General features: G+C 32.2%; 2 protein-coding genes and 2 pseudogenes across 2 annotated transcripts; 2 read left to right on the plus strand and 2 right to left on the minus strand.

Annotated features, from left to right (window-relative positions):
* Window positions 1–5936: 5936 nt before the first annotated feature.
* On the minus strand, window positions 5937–8684 carry LOC100777886 (CSC1-like protein HYP1; annotated as a pseudogene).
* A 2197-nt stretch (window positions 8685–10881) lies between these two features.
* On the plus strand, window positions 10882–13599 carry LOC100786259 (vesicle transport v-SNARE 11). Its single transcript, XM_003534385.5, has 6 exons — window positions 10882–11004; window positions 11155–11260; window positions 11466–11524; window positions 11621–11815; window positions 12957–13133; window positions 13424–13599. Exons 1-6 carry the CDS (start codon window positions 10897–10899, stop codon window positions 13571–13573), a joined length of 795 nt encoding a protein of 264 aa, XP_003534433.2. The 5' UTR covers window positions 10882–10896; the 3' UTR covers window positions 13574–13599.
* A 579-nt stretch (window positions 13600–14178) lies between these two features.
* LOC100786786 (pectinesterase 31) lies at window positions 14179–17818 on the minus strand. Its single transcript, XM_006587672.3, has 7 exons — window positions 17685–17818; window positions 17354–17601; window positions 17057–17161; window positions 16565–16642; window positions 16000–16187; window positions 14851–15024; window positions 14179–14572 (listed from the first exon to the last, which is right to left on the minus strand). The coding sequence occupies exons 2-7, from the start codon at window positions 17594–17596 to the stop codon at window positions 14410–14412; spliced, it is 951 nt and encodes a 316-aa protein (XP_006587735.1). The 5' UTR covers window positions 17597–17601; window positions 17685–17818; the 3' UTR covers window positions 14179–14409.
* Window positions 17735–19893, plus strand: LOC102662832 (pentatricopeptide repeat-containing protein At2g26790, mitochondrial-like; annotated as a pseudogene).
* The last annotated feature ends 2167 nt before the right edge of the window (window positions 19894–22060 follow it).

Genomic DNA, 22060 nt, shown 5'->3' on the forward strand with positions numbered 1-22060 from the left:
TGTTTAGTTCATATTTTTCTTCTATTTCTCATTTTATATTAATTTTTTTATATTTAAAATAAAATAAAAAGAAAGTAGCATTTCCATAAATAAAAATAAAAAATCTCAAAATTAAATAAAAACAAGAAAAAAAATTCATTAACTTTATTAACAATTGATTTCTACCAAAAAAAACTGAATTCATCATCTTTAGTATGATATTTTATCCATAATATTCAACTTTGAAATCTTACTTAAATATTATAAATCCAACATCACTCAAATTAATATGATTGGACAACTATATGTAATTATTTTTTTTATAAACTATATTTATAATCCCTTATCAACTACTTAATGTCATTAACTAGTCTAAATATATAAATAATTAAAAAATTTGTTTAGAGACTAAAAATAAATTTTTAAAAATAAAAATAAAATTAATGTCCCAAAACATAATCCTATTCTTGTTTGTAATGAAAATTTTAAATGACATAAAATAAGGTTTCAAACAAGTCTTTATGTTATTCCTATATGAAATTAATATTATGTTTTAGTCCAATAAATTTAATGTGACAAATAAATTCTCATACAAAACAAACGTTATAATATAAATATTGTATAAAAGTTAATTGATTTTATTAATTATTGACTTATATTGTAGGTATCATCATTCAAATAGAATGATAATTTTATTATGGAGTATTGACTTAATCAAATAGATGTAAAATTCAATGGATGTTCATATTCTTCAAGTTAAGAATGAAAACATTTTAGCTTATTCTAAGAGAAAATCTTTCCTTTTCTCTAGTCCCTTTTCTCTATATATTTTAATAAGAAAATAATACTATAAAGTATTTTTTCAAGACCATGCGGAGAAGGAACTTGGAGACAAGTTAACAAGTAATGTTGATACTTTTACTACTATTCTTCTTCATAAATAATACTAGTAGCCTGTTGAAATTTATTATTGTTTTATTTTGAAACAGAGTTGAAATTTATTGATCACGAGTAAAATTACTACTATTGTCTTTACGGAATACCATTCTGGTCAGTTGTCTATAAAAAAATCAACCATCATTCATTAACAAAAAAAAATTAAAAATCAATCATCATTTAAATTCAAATTACGAACGTATGGTATATGTATATGCCACGGGCAGGTCTCAAGCTGGCAGCTGAGGGAATAATTCCTTTTAAAATTTATTAAATGAGAATAAATTTTGAATTAATATTTAAATAGAGATAAGTCGTAAGATTTTTTATGATTTTTAATAATGAAATAGTAAATAACTGGGTGATTTTTTTTTCTGAAGTCATAAAAAGTGAACCATTTCTATTTTTTTATATGAAGTCATGAAATAATTAATTGTTTCAAAATCGTTCAATTTTTTTAATTATTTATTTGAAGTTGTAAAATATTATGACTTCAAAGTTCTTCTAATTTTTTTTTTAATTTTGAACTACTAGTTTTAATTTATAGTTTTATTTAATATTTTTATAATTTCTATATTGTTTTATTTAATATTTTCTATGCTTTTGTTATTGATGTTAAGGATTATTATTTGTTTGTAAATTAGAAAAATAATATAAACAAAAGACTTAAATTTAAATAAAAATTATTACATCTATTTGTTTAAGAAGAATATTAATAGTAGGATGATGTTTCACGACAAGGTCTTGAAAACGAAGATAAATTGTTTCAATATTTGGATCTATATTTTATTTCTGATCCTTCGATGTGACAAGACAGAACGGAAATGCCAATCACTAATTATATACATAATGAGATGAACGAATAAATTCTAAATAGACATAAGAAATGCTCATGCTGTAGAATTGAAGGATATAATCATAATAATGTTACATAAAACAAAGTTAATGACTAATATTATTTCTATTTTTCAATTTCATGTTTCTAATTAATTTATATTGTTTATTTTATATTAGTGTATTATGTTATTTTTATTTTAACAACTACTTTTATTAATAAATTATTTTTTGTTGTTAATATTAAAATAATTTTATCAAATAAAATTAATTAATAATATTATATGAAATTATTAATTTACTCAATGATAAATGTAAGAATTAATTAAAAATATTTTTAAAAAATTTAATATTATTTAATAAATTTTAAATTAATATTATTTGTTACTATCAGTAACAAAAATATTAAAAAGATTGAAACAAAAACGCTAGAAATTAAAAATTAAAAGGATTTAAAGTTGTTAAAAATTAATTTAAAAATAATAAATTTAGGGCGACTTTGTCGTATGATATTTTATGAATTTAAATAAATAATTTAAAAAATTAAACGATTTTGAAGTCGTTAATTATTTCTTAATTTCATATAAAATAACTAACCAGTAGTCATTCGCTTTTTACAACTTTAGTAAAAGAAAAAAGGAAAGTCATTTGGCTGTCTTAGTCTATGACTTCATTACCAGATGTTGTCGTAAAAAAGCTTACGACTTACCCCTATTCAAGTATTAATTCAAAATTTATTCCCATTTGATAAATTTCAAACGAAATTATCTCATTTTGATCATTCATCTATGATACACCATTAACATATAAAACAACACAGTTCCTATTGTTAATTGAAATTGATTGAAAATTAAAGATTTTCATGCATCTTTTACTATTTTTTTCTTAATTTTATAATTTTTAATAAATTTTAATTAAAAATAATAATCTTGGAAAGAATATGTGGCCTAACACCTCAAAAACTGCTTGTCAATTCCATTCTATTTCCATTGCACCAATATTTTGGTATGTGATCACACGTATCTAGGAGGAAATCTTCCTTAAACATCTATAAACTATAAAAAAAGTACACATGGAGAGTCTAATCTAGTTGATTGATTAAAAAATATGTATAAATTATTGTAAATCGTTTATTAATTATTTCCGTTCTTATGAATAAAAAAAGATTTTAAGTCATATTAAAACTTGTTCGTTTAATTTTATTAATTACATATAAGTGGAAATACATAAAAAGAGAAAATAAATACTATAATTTAGTAAAATTAAGATCAAACGTTATGAGATCACATTTAAGTTTCATGGACGTACGTAGACATGTAGTAATCAAACAACAATCTCATTTTTTTTATTAACTAAGAAAGTTTAGGAACAACTTGAGTCCAAAAGACTTGTCGCACTCTTCACCACATGTTCACTAAACATTGTAATTGTGTGTCTCAACAGTTTTTTTATTCGTATTTGTTTTCTTTGAACATCTAATCTAATGAGGAACAAAAGAAAATGTTTTTTTCAGACAAAGTTGGTCCATTTGGATCCATTTTATTTGTCTTGTCTTAGCAAGAATAAAAATGGTCTTAATATCAACGGGCAACAGATACGAAAGTTGGACAATAAAACAAACACATTAAAATGAATGAAAATAATTACTTTCGTGCTGCACATTTGGCGGGTATTCTTCGATCATATCAAAGAAAGTCGACAGTCCTGTTTTACAAAAATAAAAATCATGATATTTGTGCTCATATATATATACCACTCTTCTCATATTTCAAAGTGAAAATTTCAGAATAAGATAAGTCTCAATAACACTAAAATGTTATCTAGCTGATAATTAACATAAATGTAATTTATCAATTACATTTCTTCCAAAAGAAGTTTAAATTACATGATTTTTGTAACTTAATTACACTTTAATTTGTTCTCCATATTATTGTCATTTCTCTAAATAACTATTGAATGAATTTTTCAAAGACATGCTTCCTTTATCTATTACTTTCAGTGTGATACTAACCATACTTCCCATGCAGGTGATATGAGTACAAGTACACGGTTTGTCACTTTTTATATTATTATTAAAAGACTTCTTTGAACCTGGTATGTGGCACATGGTACTGTGTATTTGGTATTCCATACATAAGATTATTGAGAGAATTCTGTAGCTATGACACTAACAGCTAATTTTGAATACCCTATCATTAATTTTATAACTTTGTAAGATACAAATGAAGGAGCAATATCGAGAAAAGTGTACTAATTTTTGTGGTTACATATTTCTATTCTCAATTATTATAATATTTACTTGTAGTATTTATTATTATAGATATGATATTTATTTAGTTGCTGAGAATGCACTTACAGAAGGGCTGGAATTCATGCGGATATCAAGAGGACATGCAGCACAGAGGATAATCAAATATAATCTGAAACAAGTGAGAAGCTGAAGGTAACATTGCCTTATAGCATCAACAGACCATTTCCTAGACTCTACCTTGTTAGTTACAAGTGAAGCCATAGCCCATAAGAAGTCATAGCCCATGAGAATAGGCAAAGGCAAAGTTAAGGCAGATGCTATTGGAAGCTTCTTCAGTCCAACTATCCCCAACTACTATAATATGCATCAGTATCAATGAAAAAATTGTGTAGTTGTGCACTGTAGGCCAAAACTATAAGAATTAGGTGGAATTAAACATGCTATTATCATTTAGACTTAAGGCCTAATTCAAATCCACGAAATCAGTTTTTCAAGTGAGGACTGTCCAAACTTTATTAACTCGATTTAAGTTTGATCTCCGATTGATGTGAGACAACTGGTCTGGAGCATGGCTCTGAGGGCTGGACACGGGTCAATCCCAAACCCTCAACTGTTGGTGGACTGTTCGAGTTACTTTGACGGCGAGAGCAAGTTGTCGCGTGAAAATCTTGTTAATCCATTCGTGTGTGACGAGCCATTTGACTACGAGAGTTATAGTTACTCCCACGGTTTACCGCGCTTGATTGACTTTAATAAACAAAAGTGTTAACTCAAATCAAAATGACTTCTGTCCTCTATTTCCTATAATACATTTTGGCAATGATTGGTGAATCATAGAGTGCGAATCACTAAGGCCCGATGAATTAAAATTATTTTGAAAACAATTGAAGAGTAGTGTATTTTATATAATTCATAGATAGAGTCTATGCGTTAAAATGTTTTCTAGGTTGAACTTGAATCGGGAGGGAGAGACAAATGCAAGTGACCTAACAATTGACCTAAGATAGACTCTAATATCATTTTAGGACATGGAACCTAACTCAATCACACAAAACCAGATGGGTAAGGACGAGCAGGCTTTATCAAGTATTTCTAGTCAATGTAAGACTAAATCATCACCCTTGAGGTTGCAATTAAGGCAATGTCCAAAGAGACCACAACTATACAGGGCAATTAAGGTGGATTTCCAACACATAATCACAGTTTATTTTTCAGTCAGCCTCCATGCATTAGTTAGGGGACTGAGGGTAGGGAAAGTAGTGGATGAAATGTTTGTTTGATAACACACGTAGCCCCTATAAAATCATTTTCTCCCAGAAGAATCTCATTTGATAAGATCCATTTCTTTTCCATCGAAGAACTTAAATGTTCAAGAGAAAATGTTCAAACAATGAATAATATCACAAGATACAGATAGTTCTATTTTACAGTATCATTTTATCTCATTGATCCGTTACATAGGGTTCATACTGAAAAAGGCAAAGTATAATATTGTACGGTGACTATAGTGAGAAAGACAAGGACAATCCAGAAAGCCTCAAACCAAGTTCAAAAACATTGTGTTCAAACTTTTCCCACCCTTGCCCTCTTTTGACCAAAAATAAAATATAAAAAAAGCAACAATAAGTTTTTAGTTGCCAGAGTAAGACCATATGTGTGACAAACTTATACTGTAATAATTTGACAAGATTTATTTGCATCTCAAGTAATCTTAAGTTTGCAAAGGGATCACTTTTAATAAACAGGTAATCTGCTTGCCATCCTATAATAAATACATATTATACAACAAATAAAGAAGATCAGAGTATATATGGAAAAACAAAAACAATTTGCAAACCTGGTTGCGGTAAATGATGTATCCCAAAGAAAAGTAGACCAAGAGAAATGGAAGTATTAGAGGAGCAAGGATGAAGTATGTAACACCAAGAAGACCAAAGAAAAGAACCCCGGGAATTTCCCAGTGGTATTGAATTGATAGTACCTCAAAATCATCATCGTCACTATGTCCAACAAAAAATATATTAATATAATTGTAAAGAAATGGAATCAATTGAAAGAGTTCTGATGCTATATTAGTCCATCCGATTGTCACAACATATGTTATGAAGAATGATGCCTCCACCAAACATCAAATATAGATTAAATATGAATTATCTATTTTACAATTCAAGAGCAATAATATCTTATGCACAATAGAATAGATGTTTCCTGCAAGTGAATACATGTAATGCAAAGTCGTAGTAAATAAAACAACAATTTATGGACCACTGAAAAAACAGAGAGATAAAGACTCAAAACAGTAAGAAAGTTGTCCAGCCTTGCAACAAATCAGAAATTAAAACTCACTGAAGCTAACATGAATAGAATAACTGTGAGAATCAAAGGGGAAAAAATTATCCATACCTAGTGAAGGGGAAAAAGATAGCCTTGAATAAGCTGCCATTCTACTCCATGAATATATACTAGAGGACAGAATAAACTGTGGATTGCTTTATCATCCTTAAAGTTCTTACCAAAACCTTCATGAATCATTTAAGATAAATTTCTACAAATTGAAAGGGAATATTGGAATAAAATATTTTCAAAGCTTGGTCGCAAATCCTCATCCATGTTGTAACAAAAAAAAAAAATCCTCATACATGCATCTCTGAGACATAACAGTTTTCCCAGCTTCTTTCTAGGTTTCAGCTCATAATTTTTATGCACACTGATAGATTAAGAATTTGAGGTACTATAACAGAAAAATAAACAATGGAAATTTAAGAAAATGTCAAGAGAAGAGATTGAACCAATTAGAAATTTAGAACTCTATAAAACTTTTCTCACAGTTAGAATTTGAAGTTTGCTGCTTCGACGAATAACTGCATGTGAATGATAAGTAGAGGGTGATACTCCTAGAAGAAGTGCTCTACAATATCGTTACAGGTGCTTCCACTCGGAACAGGAATACCTCTAGCTAATATAGTAAAGTGATGAGGCGGCTCAGGCTTGGATGAATAGAAGCAGGCGATTCTTTTTGATGAAATATACTCATACTCCTGCATATGGCATTAACAGCAAGCATGAAATTCATCCACTATCTTTATAATTTAGCAGAGCTGGCAAAATCTGATGCATGTAAGAAGCAAACTTGAACAAAAATAACTTTCATAATAAAGAAGAATGCAGACAACTCCAGTGAAAACATATGCGGCACAAAAATGGATCCATAACCTTGAGAAAGGCCAAATCTAGCGATCAGAGTTACCATGTTATAACTTTGATAAAAATCAATAACACTCATGAGGAAATCTTCCATTCACACAAATTGTGTAATTACAACAGCAAAAAATGAAAATTTGTCATAAGTGCCAGGATGGGCTTGCATATTTTGGGGATGACAAATATATGTATGGACAGTAGAAAAGCTTTGAAATAGCTGTTTAATAAGCTTGACATTAACATACCTACAAGTTTTCACCTTCCAGCATTTAGTGATAAGTGGAGAAAAAAGTGAAGGTTGAGTATACTTTGATGTAATTCACTTGAAGATCGTAAAAATATATCATATGTCAGTTCTACTCATCACAAAGACCAATAATTCATATATACTAAAGACTTCACATATATGCATATTCATCAATATAAGAAAATGAGACTTCTTGAATTTGATGTCAAAACAGAAACAATAAATTAAATTAATATTTCATATATCATATATGCGCTGATCTTTATAATGAATAAACAATACCTAAAGATTTAAGATAATCTCGATCAATAATATTCACCTGTCTGAACCATTGTTAACATTAGAAATACTGAAGGAATCCAAAGACTTGTTTTGAAATTCAGAATTATCACGAAGCTGACTCCCGCACAATTAATTGGAAGAAGAATGAGGAGCCCCACGATTCTACCAAAAGTAAATATTTTTAAACTGCACATATCAAAGAGGGGAAAAATAAGTAAACAAAAAAAGTGATGCCTTCAAACAACATACAGCATGGTGACAGAAAATAGAAAGACCGATATATATTTTGAAGAAATGCAGATATATAAGTAGTCAGTGACTCAGTGGCTAAAGATGGATATATTATATCATATTGACAATTTTTTATTTATTTAAAATTCAGTAAAAGTTAACCAAATGAATATACGTTTGAATCAAATTTACAATTGAGTATAATCAATGACAAAGGGAGTCCAGTTCTGTTGCAGAAACCACCTTTGCATATTTACTTATATATAGACATATATAAACTTGCCTAAACATAGGTCAGTTACATACATAATGCAGGAACATCCATCAAAATCAGTAAAAGAGGCTTGGTTAGCCAATATAATATATCTGAGTTTAAAAGGAAATGACATGATATATAGTTCTTTAAATCTAGAAACCATTGAATAATTTAAATCACCTAAAGACAAATATGCGCATGAAAACAAAAGCATCTAAGCGGCAGTTGATAAAAACTCTTCTTCAGAGGTCTCCCATGCTTTTCTCACCCAACCAGCAGTAGCAGCAGGTAACAAACGTTCCAAGTTACATTCAACACCCTCTTGACATTTTTGTTCAGAAACTAAGTGCGGTGCATATACAGTAATATTACAAGGTTGCTTCCTCAATATAGAGTAGAGGGTGAAAAATAAAAAAACAAGGACCAAGGTTAGTTCCAAGTGAAGTTAGAAGAGCAGCAAGAATCATTATTGAAATCTAGTTCAAAACCAGCAGATAAACTCTATACACCTAACAACACAACTGTAGTCCTGACTCCTGAAATTAAAGAAAACAGAACTCTCAATAGAATCTGAATCAGGAATGCATGTCCAAATAAACACTTTGAACCAATCCAATTTAGTAAACTGGAATCACAAGAAGACAAAGTCACCTCACAGAAGAAGGAGAAAACCAAAAAAAACAACCAGTCACTTAGAAAAAATTTAAGAACGCTAGCTATCCAATGCACTATGAGCAAAAGGATTTTGAGCTTTCAACACAAAACCTGGTAGTCTGAGATAATCTCATCAGTCATCTGAATGTATGTAATTTTGCAACTCAGTAAATCTAGGATGTTCGCCGTTAAAAAGCTGGCATTTTTAAATGGGGTTAGTCATTGTCTGCTATACATGGAGGATAGACAAAGTCCATAAGATAGCAGAGAATTTTATTTCGGTATGGATGAAATTTTGGACTTTCAGAAGTTAGAGTATTATAAACAGCATTAGTGCATCAGCTATCACGTTTGCTAATCGCCAACATTTGAGCCTATACAGTACACAAGCAATGCAATGGACTGATCAATTATTAAACTTTTACTGGTAGCTTACACATAACCCTTCAATTATAAGGTTGAAAATCTACAAACAAAACTTTGATAAATTCTCATTCTAGGCAAATACTACATCACAATGATTCGATGATCATTATAGATTACCAAAAACCAAAAAGAAATTAAAGTTTATCATGTCACAAACCCCAAGAACTCCATTAAATGTAGAAATCTTTGTCAAATGCAATCTTAAAACTATACATCCACATCCACTAATCCAGCGTGAAGGTGTAGAACTGTATAAGGTTGATACAAGATTGCGATTTCAAAAATTTCAACAGGTTTGGTCAGATATATTGACATATCATGAAACGGATCTACATCCAAATTTGGATGCGATTTATATCAAAATCCAAATTAGGTAGCATGCAAGGAAACGTTGCTTTACAAGACTTTGTTGTAACCATGCATTTTATAGCATGCAAGGAAACGTTGCTTTACAAGACTTTGTTAGGAACGATGATAACAAGAGACAAGCATCAATTAGGTAGATTCATAAATGAAACAAAGATCAAATATATTATAGAGTATAGGCCAAATGATAGAAACTGAAGAGTTTGTGGAGAGAGAGAACCTGACTATGGAGCAATAGAGAGAAGCATCACTGAGTACAGTTGCTGGGAAAATTAATGATACAGATACAAGGAAGGAATTTATGTGTGTGTGTGATCACATGAACAACAACAACATGGGACCAAGAAAAACAAAAGACAAAATAAACTACGTACCGATCGAGTTTGTTCTCCCGCCTTTTTTGGTGGTGATCATGAAACCCCACGTCCACGTGTCAATATATGCCTCGTTTGTTCGTTTTTGTTGGTTTCGTCATTTTTTTCCTTATAAACACTGATTCAGTGCTTTTGACACATTACGTGTTCGAGAGGAAATGGGAAAGTTCCTTAAAGCCATATTTGGGGACAATACGTGATTTTGGGGAGATAACATGTGAAGTTTAATTTTTTGTTAGATAGACATGTGTACTTTTTTACATGAATAACATTACAATAATACAAGAGTTTAGTGTAACAATTTTAAATTTTTGATTAATAAAAAATTGTTATTTATATAATTTTTAATATAAGTATCATAAATGTGAATAAATTTATTATATGTAAGTTTTTTTACAAATGGTAGTTTATTGGTTGTTAGTTTTTTTGTTAGTGATAAGATCATGATTTTTTATTTTTTTATTGCTAAATTAACTTTATATATGATAACTTGTGATGTATTATATTTTTTTCTACACTATAAGTATTTTTTAATTTTTATTGAAAACAATTTTATTTGAGTAATAACAATTTTTCCACCAAATATTTAATACAACAATTACATATTTAAAATTCAATTTTAAGATAAATAATTCCACACCAATTAATTCACTTGTGATTTAATGATTATTTAGAATTATTTTACACTTAACTCTTTTTCTTATAGCATAATATTTGAATAGTAAACTAAATAATAAATATAATAATGCTGATGATCAAAGAATGAACGTGGAGGCACCAAATATTCAACCATTGCACGTGTTATCTAGATATGCATTCATGTAGAAAAGTAACATGCAGCGCTATCCACGTCATCCTCATGGTTCCCTACATAACCCTGTCCTGTAACCTGTTGGTCCTTTCAACTAAAAACTCTGCTCCTTTTGTTATTACGTTTACCACTCAATTTTTTCTCCAGCAACTTCAGGTGCATGTATTCATGCTCAATTTCATCTCTGTCTCACTCGAATTAATTGATTAATTACCCGAATTCTGTATTGGTGGCTAACCTTCGATGAGAAGGTTCTGCATTGTGTTTTCATTTTTTGGATTGCATTGAAATTTTGATGTTGAACAGAGAATGAGTTGTGGGGAGTTTGAGGGATATGAGCGGCAGTATTGCGAGCTTTCAGCAAATCTATCAAAAGCATGCATTGATAATGTAGCTGCTCCTCTTAATGGAGGTACTCTAAATTCTAAATGATAAATAAACCATTGAAAATTTTATAAAGATAAGAAGAATCATTGAAACTTATGATTTCATGCTAGAGCAATGTATAGACATATATATATATATATATATATATATATATATATATATATATATATATATATTATTTTTTATTTCTATAGTTTTTTTAATTTGTATATTTTCTGTTTAATCTACAGAGCTAAAGAAACAAAAAAAATCTGAAATAAAGGAGGGAATTGAGGAGGGAGAAGCTTTGGTATCCTCTTCACTTTTTTGTTCTTTTAGTTGGAAAGCTTCCTTTCTTTTTTCTGTATTCTAGCTTTCTGATATGGTCGTGCTTATGAATTTGTAGATTCGAAAAATGGACCTTGATGCAAGAAGTTTACAGCCAGACTTGAAGGCTGTGCTTCTTGCTAAGGTGAGGGAGTACAAAGCAGATCTGAACAACATTAAAAGAGAAGTGAAGAAAATTATATCTGCTGACTTAAACCCTTCTTCTGCAAGGGATGAGTTGTTGGAATCGACCATGACAAATGCTATGATGAAGGTAAGGTTCATTTTTAATTTAACATCTGTTGCTGATGTTAAAGGACAATTCATTGTCCTGTGAAACCACTATATGAAGCAACAATTTGGTCCCCCTTTTCCTTTATTGTTATGCTTATGCACTAATTGGTTAAGAGCATGTTTGGGAATCCATTGCAAAATTATGTTTGAGGCCAATGGCCAAAGTAATTTTGCTAGCACATCAGGACTCTTGCTTTTGCGTTTATTCTTTTATCTGGTGGATTTGCAATGAAACGTGCATCTCAACATTTCCAACGGCAAACCAAACATGCACTAAGTAGTTGCTTACTTTTGCTAATGTAGCTTTTCCTTTCCAGCTTTCAAGCAATCCATGTTACTGACACACTAGCATTACTAATCCTTCACTCGCGGCCAATAAGAATTGAGATGAAATATTGTAGTTGTTATATAAATTAAAGGACTTCTTTAAAACTATTTGCATGTTTATATTCTAGATAATACTTAATACTCTCTTACCAATAACCAATTTGTCTGTATTTGTTGTCTTTTGTTTTATATTTGCATTTGCATTGTTAAGTATGCTCTTGCTTGAATTCCACTGTTTTATAGATGCAGCCATCCTTTCATTAAGGATGCAACAAAATGGATGAAGTTAAGACTACACATGTTCAATGAAAGTTTTAAACATTTATAAACATTCTGCAGTAATTTTTTAATGTTTGAACTGCAGCTATTCGAGGAGTAAAACAGAAGATCAATTATATTTATTTATTTATATTTTTGTTAACAAAAGTTAGTTTATTAGTTTTGTTAGAAATGTCAGGAGATTCGAACTATGACCTCTGCCCCCTCCCTTCTTCCTTTCCTCTTTTCCAATTACTGGGTCAACCTTATATCCCCTAGAAGATCAATTATATGCATTGGTTTCAACACCAAGAAGACCAAAAGAGAAAAATAGGAGTAATCTATTAATTATGTAAAAATTGAAAAGAATAAATTGTGTTTTTTCCATTGTACATCTTCTAGTGAAGCATACACAACAAAAAAATATAAACCTTAATTTAGAGGTATTGAGGTGATTCAATCTTCATTTCTGAACACTCATGTTTTTTGGATTGACACCGCCATATCTGACACGTATTGCTGACATGATTACAAAGGCATCAGCTGATCATAGAGAAAGAGAAAGATTAATGATATCAACCGAAAGGTTGAACAAGTCCAGTGACAGAATTAACGACAGTAGAGGAACAATGTTGGAAACAGAAGACCTTGGCATTTCGATTCTTCAAGATTTGCATTCACAGAGACAATCTCTACTGCATACACATGACACGGTAACTCTTTCTCTTTCCTGTTAGTTATTAATAAGATGCTTTTCAGGATTTTACTTTCCTATAGTGATAACTTACTAGCTTCTTTAGCATGCAGCGTTTCTGGAGTTGTACCTTTGGACTGAGTAATGCGAGAAATCGGTTCAGTTTTATCTAAAGTTTTATATCATTTGTAGATTGCTTTTCATATATTTTAAAAATTTTCTGCATATAGGTTTATTAATATTTTCTGCACATATATTTGCACCTGTAGATTGCATTTTATCCACTGATGGTTATATTCCATCATGCAGCTTCATGGAGTGGATGATAACACAGACAAGAGCAAGAAAATTTTGTCTAACATGTCAAGAAGGATGGACAAAAGCAAATGGATTTTGAGCACCATTGCTGTGCTCCTGATTTTTGTTATAATCTTGATTGTGTACTTCAAACTTTCTTAGTAGCTAATACCATATCATTTCTCCCATGATCATGAGAAGCGGTCCATACTCAATTTTGTATTACAAATAAATTGGCAGCGATAACCTAACGAACATAATAGCAGGGACAGAATGGTTCCTTTAGAAAAGACACTCCGAGGATGTTTTGCTCCCTTGTTTCCTCAATTACCAATTCGATTCTACTCTAAGCTATTTGTTACCAACAGAAAATGTGCAAAAATATGAAATTATTTCCACCTACCAATCTATCCTTCTGTTTTACAGCTTAATGTCTCTAGATATTAATGCTTGTGTTATTAAATCCAGACCCTTTGACCAATGAATTAATAAAATTAAATCGACCAAATTAAAAAATCATTATGAACCGATTTAAACTAGCTTTAAACTAACTAGACGGTTCAACCAATGAGCTGACCAGATAATCAGTCTGAATAACATTAGATCATCCAAACTCAAGAACTGATGATTTGAATTGACTCTGATCTGATGCTCATTTTTGGCCATAATTGATTTTGCAGTATATAAACATCAACTCCATCGATACGAGTATGAAACCTGAGTCTCAAGAACGAATTCCTACAATGTTAACCATTAACTCATCTATATTTTGGATATGAAGCTCTTACTCTATTTATTACACACACACAAAACTCTTCAATGAAGGAAATATAGCCTCTTGGGAGATTTCATACAAAACACATCATCTAGCACTTCACACGGATGCAAACATGGCATATTTTCTTAAGCCAAAGTGCCAAACAAACAAGATATTAAGCGTAGAAACACTGTGATTGTCTGTTTGGAACATTCTCATCAATCCCTGCCCTAAGTGATTTTCAAGCAGAATATGGAATCCTGAGGGCCATCCTTTGAGCAAGCCAAGGTTTCTCCAGTTCTGGATCAATGAAAGGATGCGTGAGGAACTGCTCAGCTTCTTCATCCAACAATTCTCTACACCACGTTACTCGTTTTGATGGACAGCAACCAGGTCCAAAACACCTATAGTTAGGATAAAAATTACTTTAAACTTCTTCAACTCAACTAACAAACTTTGCAATTTAAGGCAAGTAAATAGTGTTTCCATCAGCATATTCACGGTGTTAGTATAACACATAACATTCTTTATTCAAATCAAACTTCTTAATTTTGAATCTTCTGGCAACATAAAGAAGCAGTTCACTATCTGAGTATAACATAAACTCACATTTATAATCGTTGCACAAATCTAGAACTGTTTCATACCCTGCAAAGCAAAAAACAATGCAAAAATGAAGTACCTGTATTCATAAAAGCAAGCACTTCTTTCATTCTCCATTTTCCCCCAGTTATCCCAGCCAACATGCCTTATACATTGATCCATGTAAGTGTATGCAAAGACCACCCTTCCAAAAGGGCCCCACGGTCGTCCAAGATATGCATATGAATTTCCTCCATTGCCTGTGATAACACATCTGCAATGGCACCAGAGACTACTCAGGTAAAATATTTACAAGGAACCAGATGGTCCAGAACATAGAAAAAGATGCCCTGATCAGGGAGGACTACAACCAATAATTTACAGAAAGTCTTAGCCTAACAAGATTTTATTAGTAAACCGATTTAAAAAGAAATTTTTTCCAAATATCATTTCTCTTAATAAATTTCTCTTTTAGTCCAAAAAAATTTGAATCTTTTTTTGAATGAATGAAATACATAAAATGATAAATTAACATAAACTTAATGTCCTAATCTTTTATTTATTTTTATAAACATTATATAACTGTCTTTATTTAAAAATAGAAAAATTGTCTTGCCTTCCTTTTCCCTCCAAAACCACACCTCCCAAATATAGTCTTAGAAAAGAACAAGTTTAATGCTAAATTCAGTATTCCTTTTTTCTATAAAAGAAATGCAGAGAAGTAGTTTTAGAAGGGTGGTTGTGGCGATGGAAAAGTTTTAGCCCTGTATTCAATATCAAAAGTAAGTCCTAAAACAAACTTAAAAGAAGGCTAATTTAATGTAAATTTACAGAAGCACCAACTCCTAAACCTAAAAAGGACAAACTTAATTTTCTCATTAAATACTGATGTTAGAATACAAAAGTTATTACTCTGCACTATTACTTGACCAAAGATATTAGTATACATATGAGTATTAGACAAATTGTTTATCACACCCCATAACATCTTAATTTTATTCAAAGTCTTGTTTCACTCTTCTCTCTTTTCCTCCGGCATACTCCTAAATCGAGGACCATTCAGTAGACTTCTGCACCTAAAATTTAAAACTCAATTCCCATTGTTGAATAAAAGCATATGATGTAAGAACTAACTCTTTCCTCATTGGACAGTTTAAGAACAACACTGGATTGTAGACTTCTAAAGACTAAAGTGCAGCAATAGGTGGTAGATGAGATTGTTAACACTGGAAAGTAATCAGTTACTCACCTTAAGAATACATAACCAGTTGTTTCCTGTGATGATTTTCTGCTCTGTGCGGTTATGAAGCCTGCAGACTTGCAGTGGATATGACAGTGCTCCAAAAGAGCAGTGCTGTTGCCAAAGATGAAGTCCACACTTCCTTCAATGTAGCAATCTTTCAAATATTGTTTACCATAATGTAAGTATAGTGTGTCCTGCACCATAATCATGGAAGAAATTTATCCTCTTGTAACTTTGATAGAATGTCCTTAACGAAACAGAATTCTGGGATTCAACGTCAGACCGGCTAGTCTGCTGATCAAGGTCCCAAGTTAATTTAAGATACCATTCTTTTCAAGAGAAGAAGCCAGAAAAGTGACAATCATAACTTACACAGGAACACATCCATCACAGCAAGCACTTAACAGACGCATTTTTAAAGATCATAAGCAAAGATGGACTTTTTGTGGGTCTTAAAAAAAATTTCAGCACTTCAACAAGCATATATCACCGACATACAAATGCAAAGAAAATCATGATCCTCTAACCTATATGAGCTAAAGACAACAAGACAGTGGAGCTCTGGAACTACCTGCCATCCAAGGAACCTGCAATTGTAGAAAGCACATCGATCTGCCGTTACTCTAATTGCAACTGCTTGCCCTGAACCCTGTCAGAAAGAAAAGGAAAAGAAAGGAGCACTATATAAGGTCTTTCATGGTTTCTACCTGTAAATATAATTTGTCTCCATCAAACTTATGAAGAAACTATTCAGAATTTACAACCAGATATTTGACTAGCAAAAGAATAAATGTCAAAGAATCTCTATTCTCTATCTTCAGCAATCAGTAGCTCCAAAAATGAAAAGCTTTATTCTTTCTCTTAAATATACAATACAATTGTAAGACAATGACAGGCCTTCTACATGTATCAACATGTCAACTACCGACAAAGGGGACGGAAAGGGGAACTATCCAAATTGCTTTTGAATTTATTCATCAAAGTGAATAAGTGATAAGAAAGAAACTAGCACAATCAAAAACCTTGAAAACAGTGAAATTTCACAAAACAACCAATGCATTACCTCAGGCGCAGAATTCTCAAATGTAATATTCTCAGCAATAAAGTCCTCCCCTTCCACAATGGTACTTCCACAACCAAACGTCCCAGTCCCTATCACCCTCGCAGGCTGCAACAAAAATCCAACGCCAAAAAAAATGGTTTTTTTGACACATACCCACCACTCCAAATGAAGAAATTATCAATTTTGACACACACCCATTAACCCAAAGGACGATAACATTTTAAAAATGAACAATTTTGACACATACCGACAAAAGGGTATCTGAGGAAAAAGACGAAGAGAAGAGAAGGTGCGTACTTGGTGGTGATCGATTCCGGTGGCAGTGTTGTTCCAGGTAAGCACAGTGTCCTCGGGGCTGAGAGCGGCGAGAGTGATGAAATTCTTGGTCTTGGGGACATACACCGGTTGCCGGTAGATTCCCGGCGACACCCGAATCACCGTCCGCCGAATGTTGCCGAGCGGCACGGCGTCGATCGCCTCCTGCACCGTTTGGAAATCTGCGGTTCCGTCCTGTGCCACCGTGAATATGCAAGCTGCCATTTTCTCTAGAGAGAGAGATAAGTGATTTTGATGTGAAGAGAGAAAAGAAAAGAAAAGTAAACGCACGAAAGGTATCACCGTCACTCACATCTCACATGAACATAGAATGTTGTGTTGTGTCTGAGTCTGAGGTAACAAATGGAATCGACGAGTGAGTGAGGTGTCAAAAGTTAGAAGAGTTGCTGTCAGACACTTCACATTAGATTCCTCGGTGATTCACTTATCGAAAGAGGACAGTATTCAAGGATGAAAACTTTTATTTTAATTTTTTTCTTCAAAAATTTCTTCAATTATAATTTTTAAATTAATTATTTTTAAAATGTATTTATTTATTAAAGAAAATATATTGCGTTTCCCAGTTACAACAAAAAAAACCTGGTTAAAACTTAAAACCTCTCTAATAGCAAAATTAGAAGGTTGCAGGGTGAAGTAGCCGCCACGACCACCACCGCATGTTGTTCTTATTTCCATGCTCATGCAGCTTCGCGCTTTCAAACTTTCCTTCAAAGTCATTCACAAACACAAGCCCACCTTGACCACCCTTTGGCACCCATTTGCCTCCACCGCACTCGCCCACTCCAACACCCCTTTCACACCTTCCTCTTCTTTCTCCACCTTCGATGTTCTCCAAACCATCTCCACAACACCCCCTCCCACGCTCTCTCCTTCTTCACACACCTCCGCCACACCGGTTTCTCTCACACCATCCACACCTACGTCCCCATAACGCCAACTAGACACCCTCTTTCTCCACCTCATCAACCACCACCACCGCCCTCCTCTTCCTGATGTGTATGTTTATTCTACACTAATTCACAGGTATTGTAAGAGTCATAATCTTCTCAGGGCTTTGGCTTTGCACGATAAGATGATTTTGAGGGGTGTGAAGACAAATTGTGTGGTTGTTAGCTACATTCTGCATTATTTGGGGGAGATGGGGCTGACTTTGGAGGTGGTGGATCAGTTTAAGGAATCCGGGATGTTTCTCGATGAGGTGGCCTAACACAATGTGTTTGATGCTTTGTGTAAGTTGGGGAAAGTGGAGGATGCGGTAGAGATGGTGGAGGAGATGAAGAGTAAGTGCTTGGGTTTGGATGTTAAGCACTACACGACGCTTATCAATGTGTACTGCCTTTAGGATGATCTTTGTTACTGTGTTTAGCATGTTTAAGGAAATTAAGGGAAAGGGTTTAAAACATGATATGTACTGGCGGCTGGGTTGTCTAGAAATGGCCATGCTCGTGAGGCAGTGAAGCTTTTGGATTTTTTGGAGAGTCAAGGTGTGAAGCCAAACTCTACTACACACAAGATGATCATTGAATGTTTGTGTTCTGGAGGCAAGGTTTTAGAAGCTGAGGCGTATTTTAACAGTCTGGAAGATACGAATATTGAAATCTACTCTGCCATGGTGAATGGCTTTTGCGAAGCAGACCTCGTCAAAACATCATATGAAGTTTTCCTTAAGCTGTCAAACCAAGGAGATATGGCTAAAGAAGCTTCCTGTTTTAAGCTACTTAATAAACTCTGCATGACAGGTGACATTGAGAAAGCTGTTACATTGCTGGAGAGAATGTTGTTGTCGAATGTGGAACCAAGCAAAATAATGGGTATTCTAAAGTTTTAGCTGCACTGTGCCAGGCTGGGGATATGAAGAATGCTCGCACTTTGTTTGATGTTTTCGTTAATAGAGGATTCACTCCTGATGTTGTAACTTACACAATTATGATAAATAGTTATCGTAGGATGAATTGCTTGCTGGGAGCTTAAAAGCATATTTACATAAACGTTTCTCTCCTCATGGAAAAGGAAAGACAACATCACTTTATGTTTCCACCATCTTGAGAGATATGGAGCAAATGGAAATAAATCCGGATGTTGTTTGTTACACTGTGTTGATTGATGGACTCATGAAGACAGATAACTTTCAACAAGCAGTAAGCCTCTTTGATAAAATGATTGAGAGTGGACTAGAACCAGATACTGTAACATACATTGCTTTGGTCTCTGGCTTATGTAACAGAGGGCACATGGAGAAAGCTGTTACACTGCTTAATGAAATGTCTTCTAAGGGAATGATACCAGATGCTACACATCAATGCAGGAACCAGAAGAAGAAGAAGAACAAGAAGATGAATATGCTTCGGATTGGACATTACGACAATGGAATCTTCTCAATTTGGGATTTGAGGCCAAAACAAAATAGGAATTGTTTTAGTATGGAATCGGAATCAATCAAAACGACAAGCAACGAGACCTGCCGCGAACTCAAAACGGAGAAATGCATAACTAACGGTTAACTACCAGCACTATGAGAAAATTCTTACCTTTTATTATTATATTGCTAATAAAAATATTTAATACTTTCTTTGTCTAATAAATTATAGAATAAATAAAATATTTAAAATTATTCATAAAAATATCGTACTACATTTTAATTTTTTTACAATCATATCTATTAAATCTTGATTATAGTACATAATTTCTTAGTTCTTTTAAGTGTACGTACGGTTTGCAGAGTTTGATTATTAAACTTCAATATAATTAATTTATGAAGATTTGAGATTGAATGTCTTAAAATACAACTGTGCCAAGATTGAATGTGGGGTGCAGTAAGCAACAGCCATGATGTTGTAACATGGCTTCACACTCAGCTAAGGTGTCATTACTCACTATGGAGTCTAGTTCGCGCGAGTGCATGCTTGTTGGAGGCATTTATATTCTACACCTTCCTTTTTGCATCCTGCAACTCCTAATTTTAAAATAATCTCAAACTATCCTTTTCAGATTATACCTTTCTCTTCCTCCTCATCATTCAACTCCACCACCAACGAGTTTCCTCTTCACTACCACCAGCTCAGATTTGAACTCCACGAGTAAGTTGTTCTTTCATCCCTAGACAAAGCACAACTGCCGCAACATGATTACATAAAGATAAATATACTCGATGGAAGCTCCTTGGCTAAACCAAGATCTCTTGGGTTTTGGAGGTGTTTTAAGAAATTTTGCAGGTAATTGGATTACATGTGGATATACAACTAACATCAATGCAAAGCTTATTACAATTCTGAAAGGTCTCTGGTTAGCTTGGGAAGCAGGATTTATGAAGGTAGTTTGTGACACAGATTCTATGATAGCTTGTAGGATTTTTTTTCCTTATCCATGAGAATCAAAGATAATATCAAAAGATTTATAGTTACTCACACACATTCAGGCACCGAGAGGGGATAAGCAGGGGCGCAGCCCCCTCACGCTTCTTATTAAGTTTAAAGTAGAGTATGAGTTATGCAGAATAGTCTTTCCTGGAATAACTAGCAGTGGTGCTGGCTGAAAACCATAGGTGCTAACTTCATAATAATTGTCTCAAAAAATTTGGCAGGTTTTCGTTAACTATCATTGCATTTATAAATTAATGGGAAAACTTTAGTATTTAAAGGAGGAAGAACAGCTGCTTGCAGTTAATACTTTACATATAGCATTAGATATAATATTATATTATAAGCATATTTTTATATATCATTGATAGCGGCAAGATTTGATAACTATTAATTATTATGAGTTATTAGTTTTTAGCAACAATATTTTAAAACAAATTAAGATATGTTTCCCCTTTTTTTATTGTTTGAATTTTAATTTGTGTATTAACAGTTAATGCATTTTTTGTAAAAGACATTATTTATTAAATGATTATTTAATAGAAATTAAATATTTAAATAATTATAATTTTATAATAAAAACATTCAAACATAACTTCAAAATCAATTTTAACCAAAATAAATTTACAAAATCAATTATATTCAAAATCAATTTTATTAACACTCTTCCAAACATACACACTTAGCCCCCTTTCGTGAATTCATATATTCGTTCTTGTATACATTTCAACCAACTAAGTTATATCTCTTTATTGATAGCTTTTCTTTTGATAACTCAATGTTATTCCACTTATCATACGCATGCTTCAATGTTAAATCAGATCTGATCAATCCTTCACCAACAAGTCTTTGTTGCTTTCTTTTAATCATACTTAGAGAAATTGGCATGTTGATATATAAAAGTAATCACACAACTTTAGTGATTGGCATATCAGGAAAATAAATAAATAAATATATATATATATATATATATATATATATATATATATATATATATATATATATATAAAATTAAGACACTTCACACGACCATCCTTATGTATATTCACATCTAAAATTTCTGAAAGAAAAAAATTGAAAATAAAAAGTAAAGGTAAACGCTACAAAAAGAAATGATTTAGAGATTGAACGTAATAGTCACTAAAATGAGTATATAGGTCAAATCTTTTCTTGTCACCGGTTTAGCCATCACAAGTTACTGATGGTCAAAACCTCAGTCGCAAAACAGCTTGCCACTGAATTTATGTGCCAATTGCTAATTTTTTATTTGGCGACCGATAATACCGGCCATGGATTTATTTAGGTGATTATT

Source organism: Glycine max, chromosome 9 (assembly GCF_000004515.6).
Source record: "Glycine max cultivar Williams 82 chromosome 9, Glycine_max_v4.0, whole genome shotgun sequence".
Taxonomy (NCBI): Eukaryota; Viridiplantae; Streptophyta; class Magnoliopsida; order Fabales; family Fabaceae; genus Glycine; species Glycine max.

Bases quoted from the DNA above. Each gene is read 5' to 3' on its own strand.
- LOC100786259 (XM_003534385.5), top strand. From the start codon at position 10,897: ATGGTTCCCTACATAACCCTGTCCTGTAACCTGTTGGTCCTTTCAACT. The intron at 11,261-11,465 runs GTACTCTAAATT...TTTAATCTACAG, and splicing joins AGCTGCTCCTCTTAATGGAG to AGCTAAAGAAACAAAAAAAA. The intron at 11,525-11,620 runs GTATCCTCTTCA...ATGAATTTGTAG, and splicing joins TTGAGGAGGGAGAAGCTTTG to ATTCGAAAAATGGACCTTGA.
- LOC100786786 (XM_006587672.3), bottom strand. From the start codon at position 17,596: ATGGCAGCTTGCATATTCACGGTGGCACAGGACGGAACCGCAGATTTC. The intron at 17,162-17,353 runs GTACGCACCTTC...TTTTTGTTGCAG, and splicing joins CCGGAATCGATCACCACCAA to CCTGCGAGGGTGATAGGGAC. The intron at 16,643-17,056 runs GTAATGCATTGG...TCTTTCTGACAG, and splicing joins TTGAGAATTCTGCGCCTGAG to GGTTCAGGGCAAGCAGTTGC.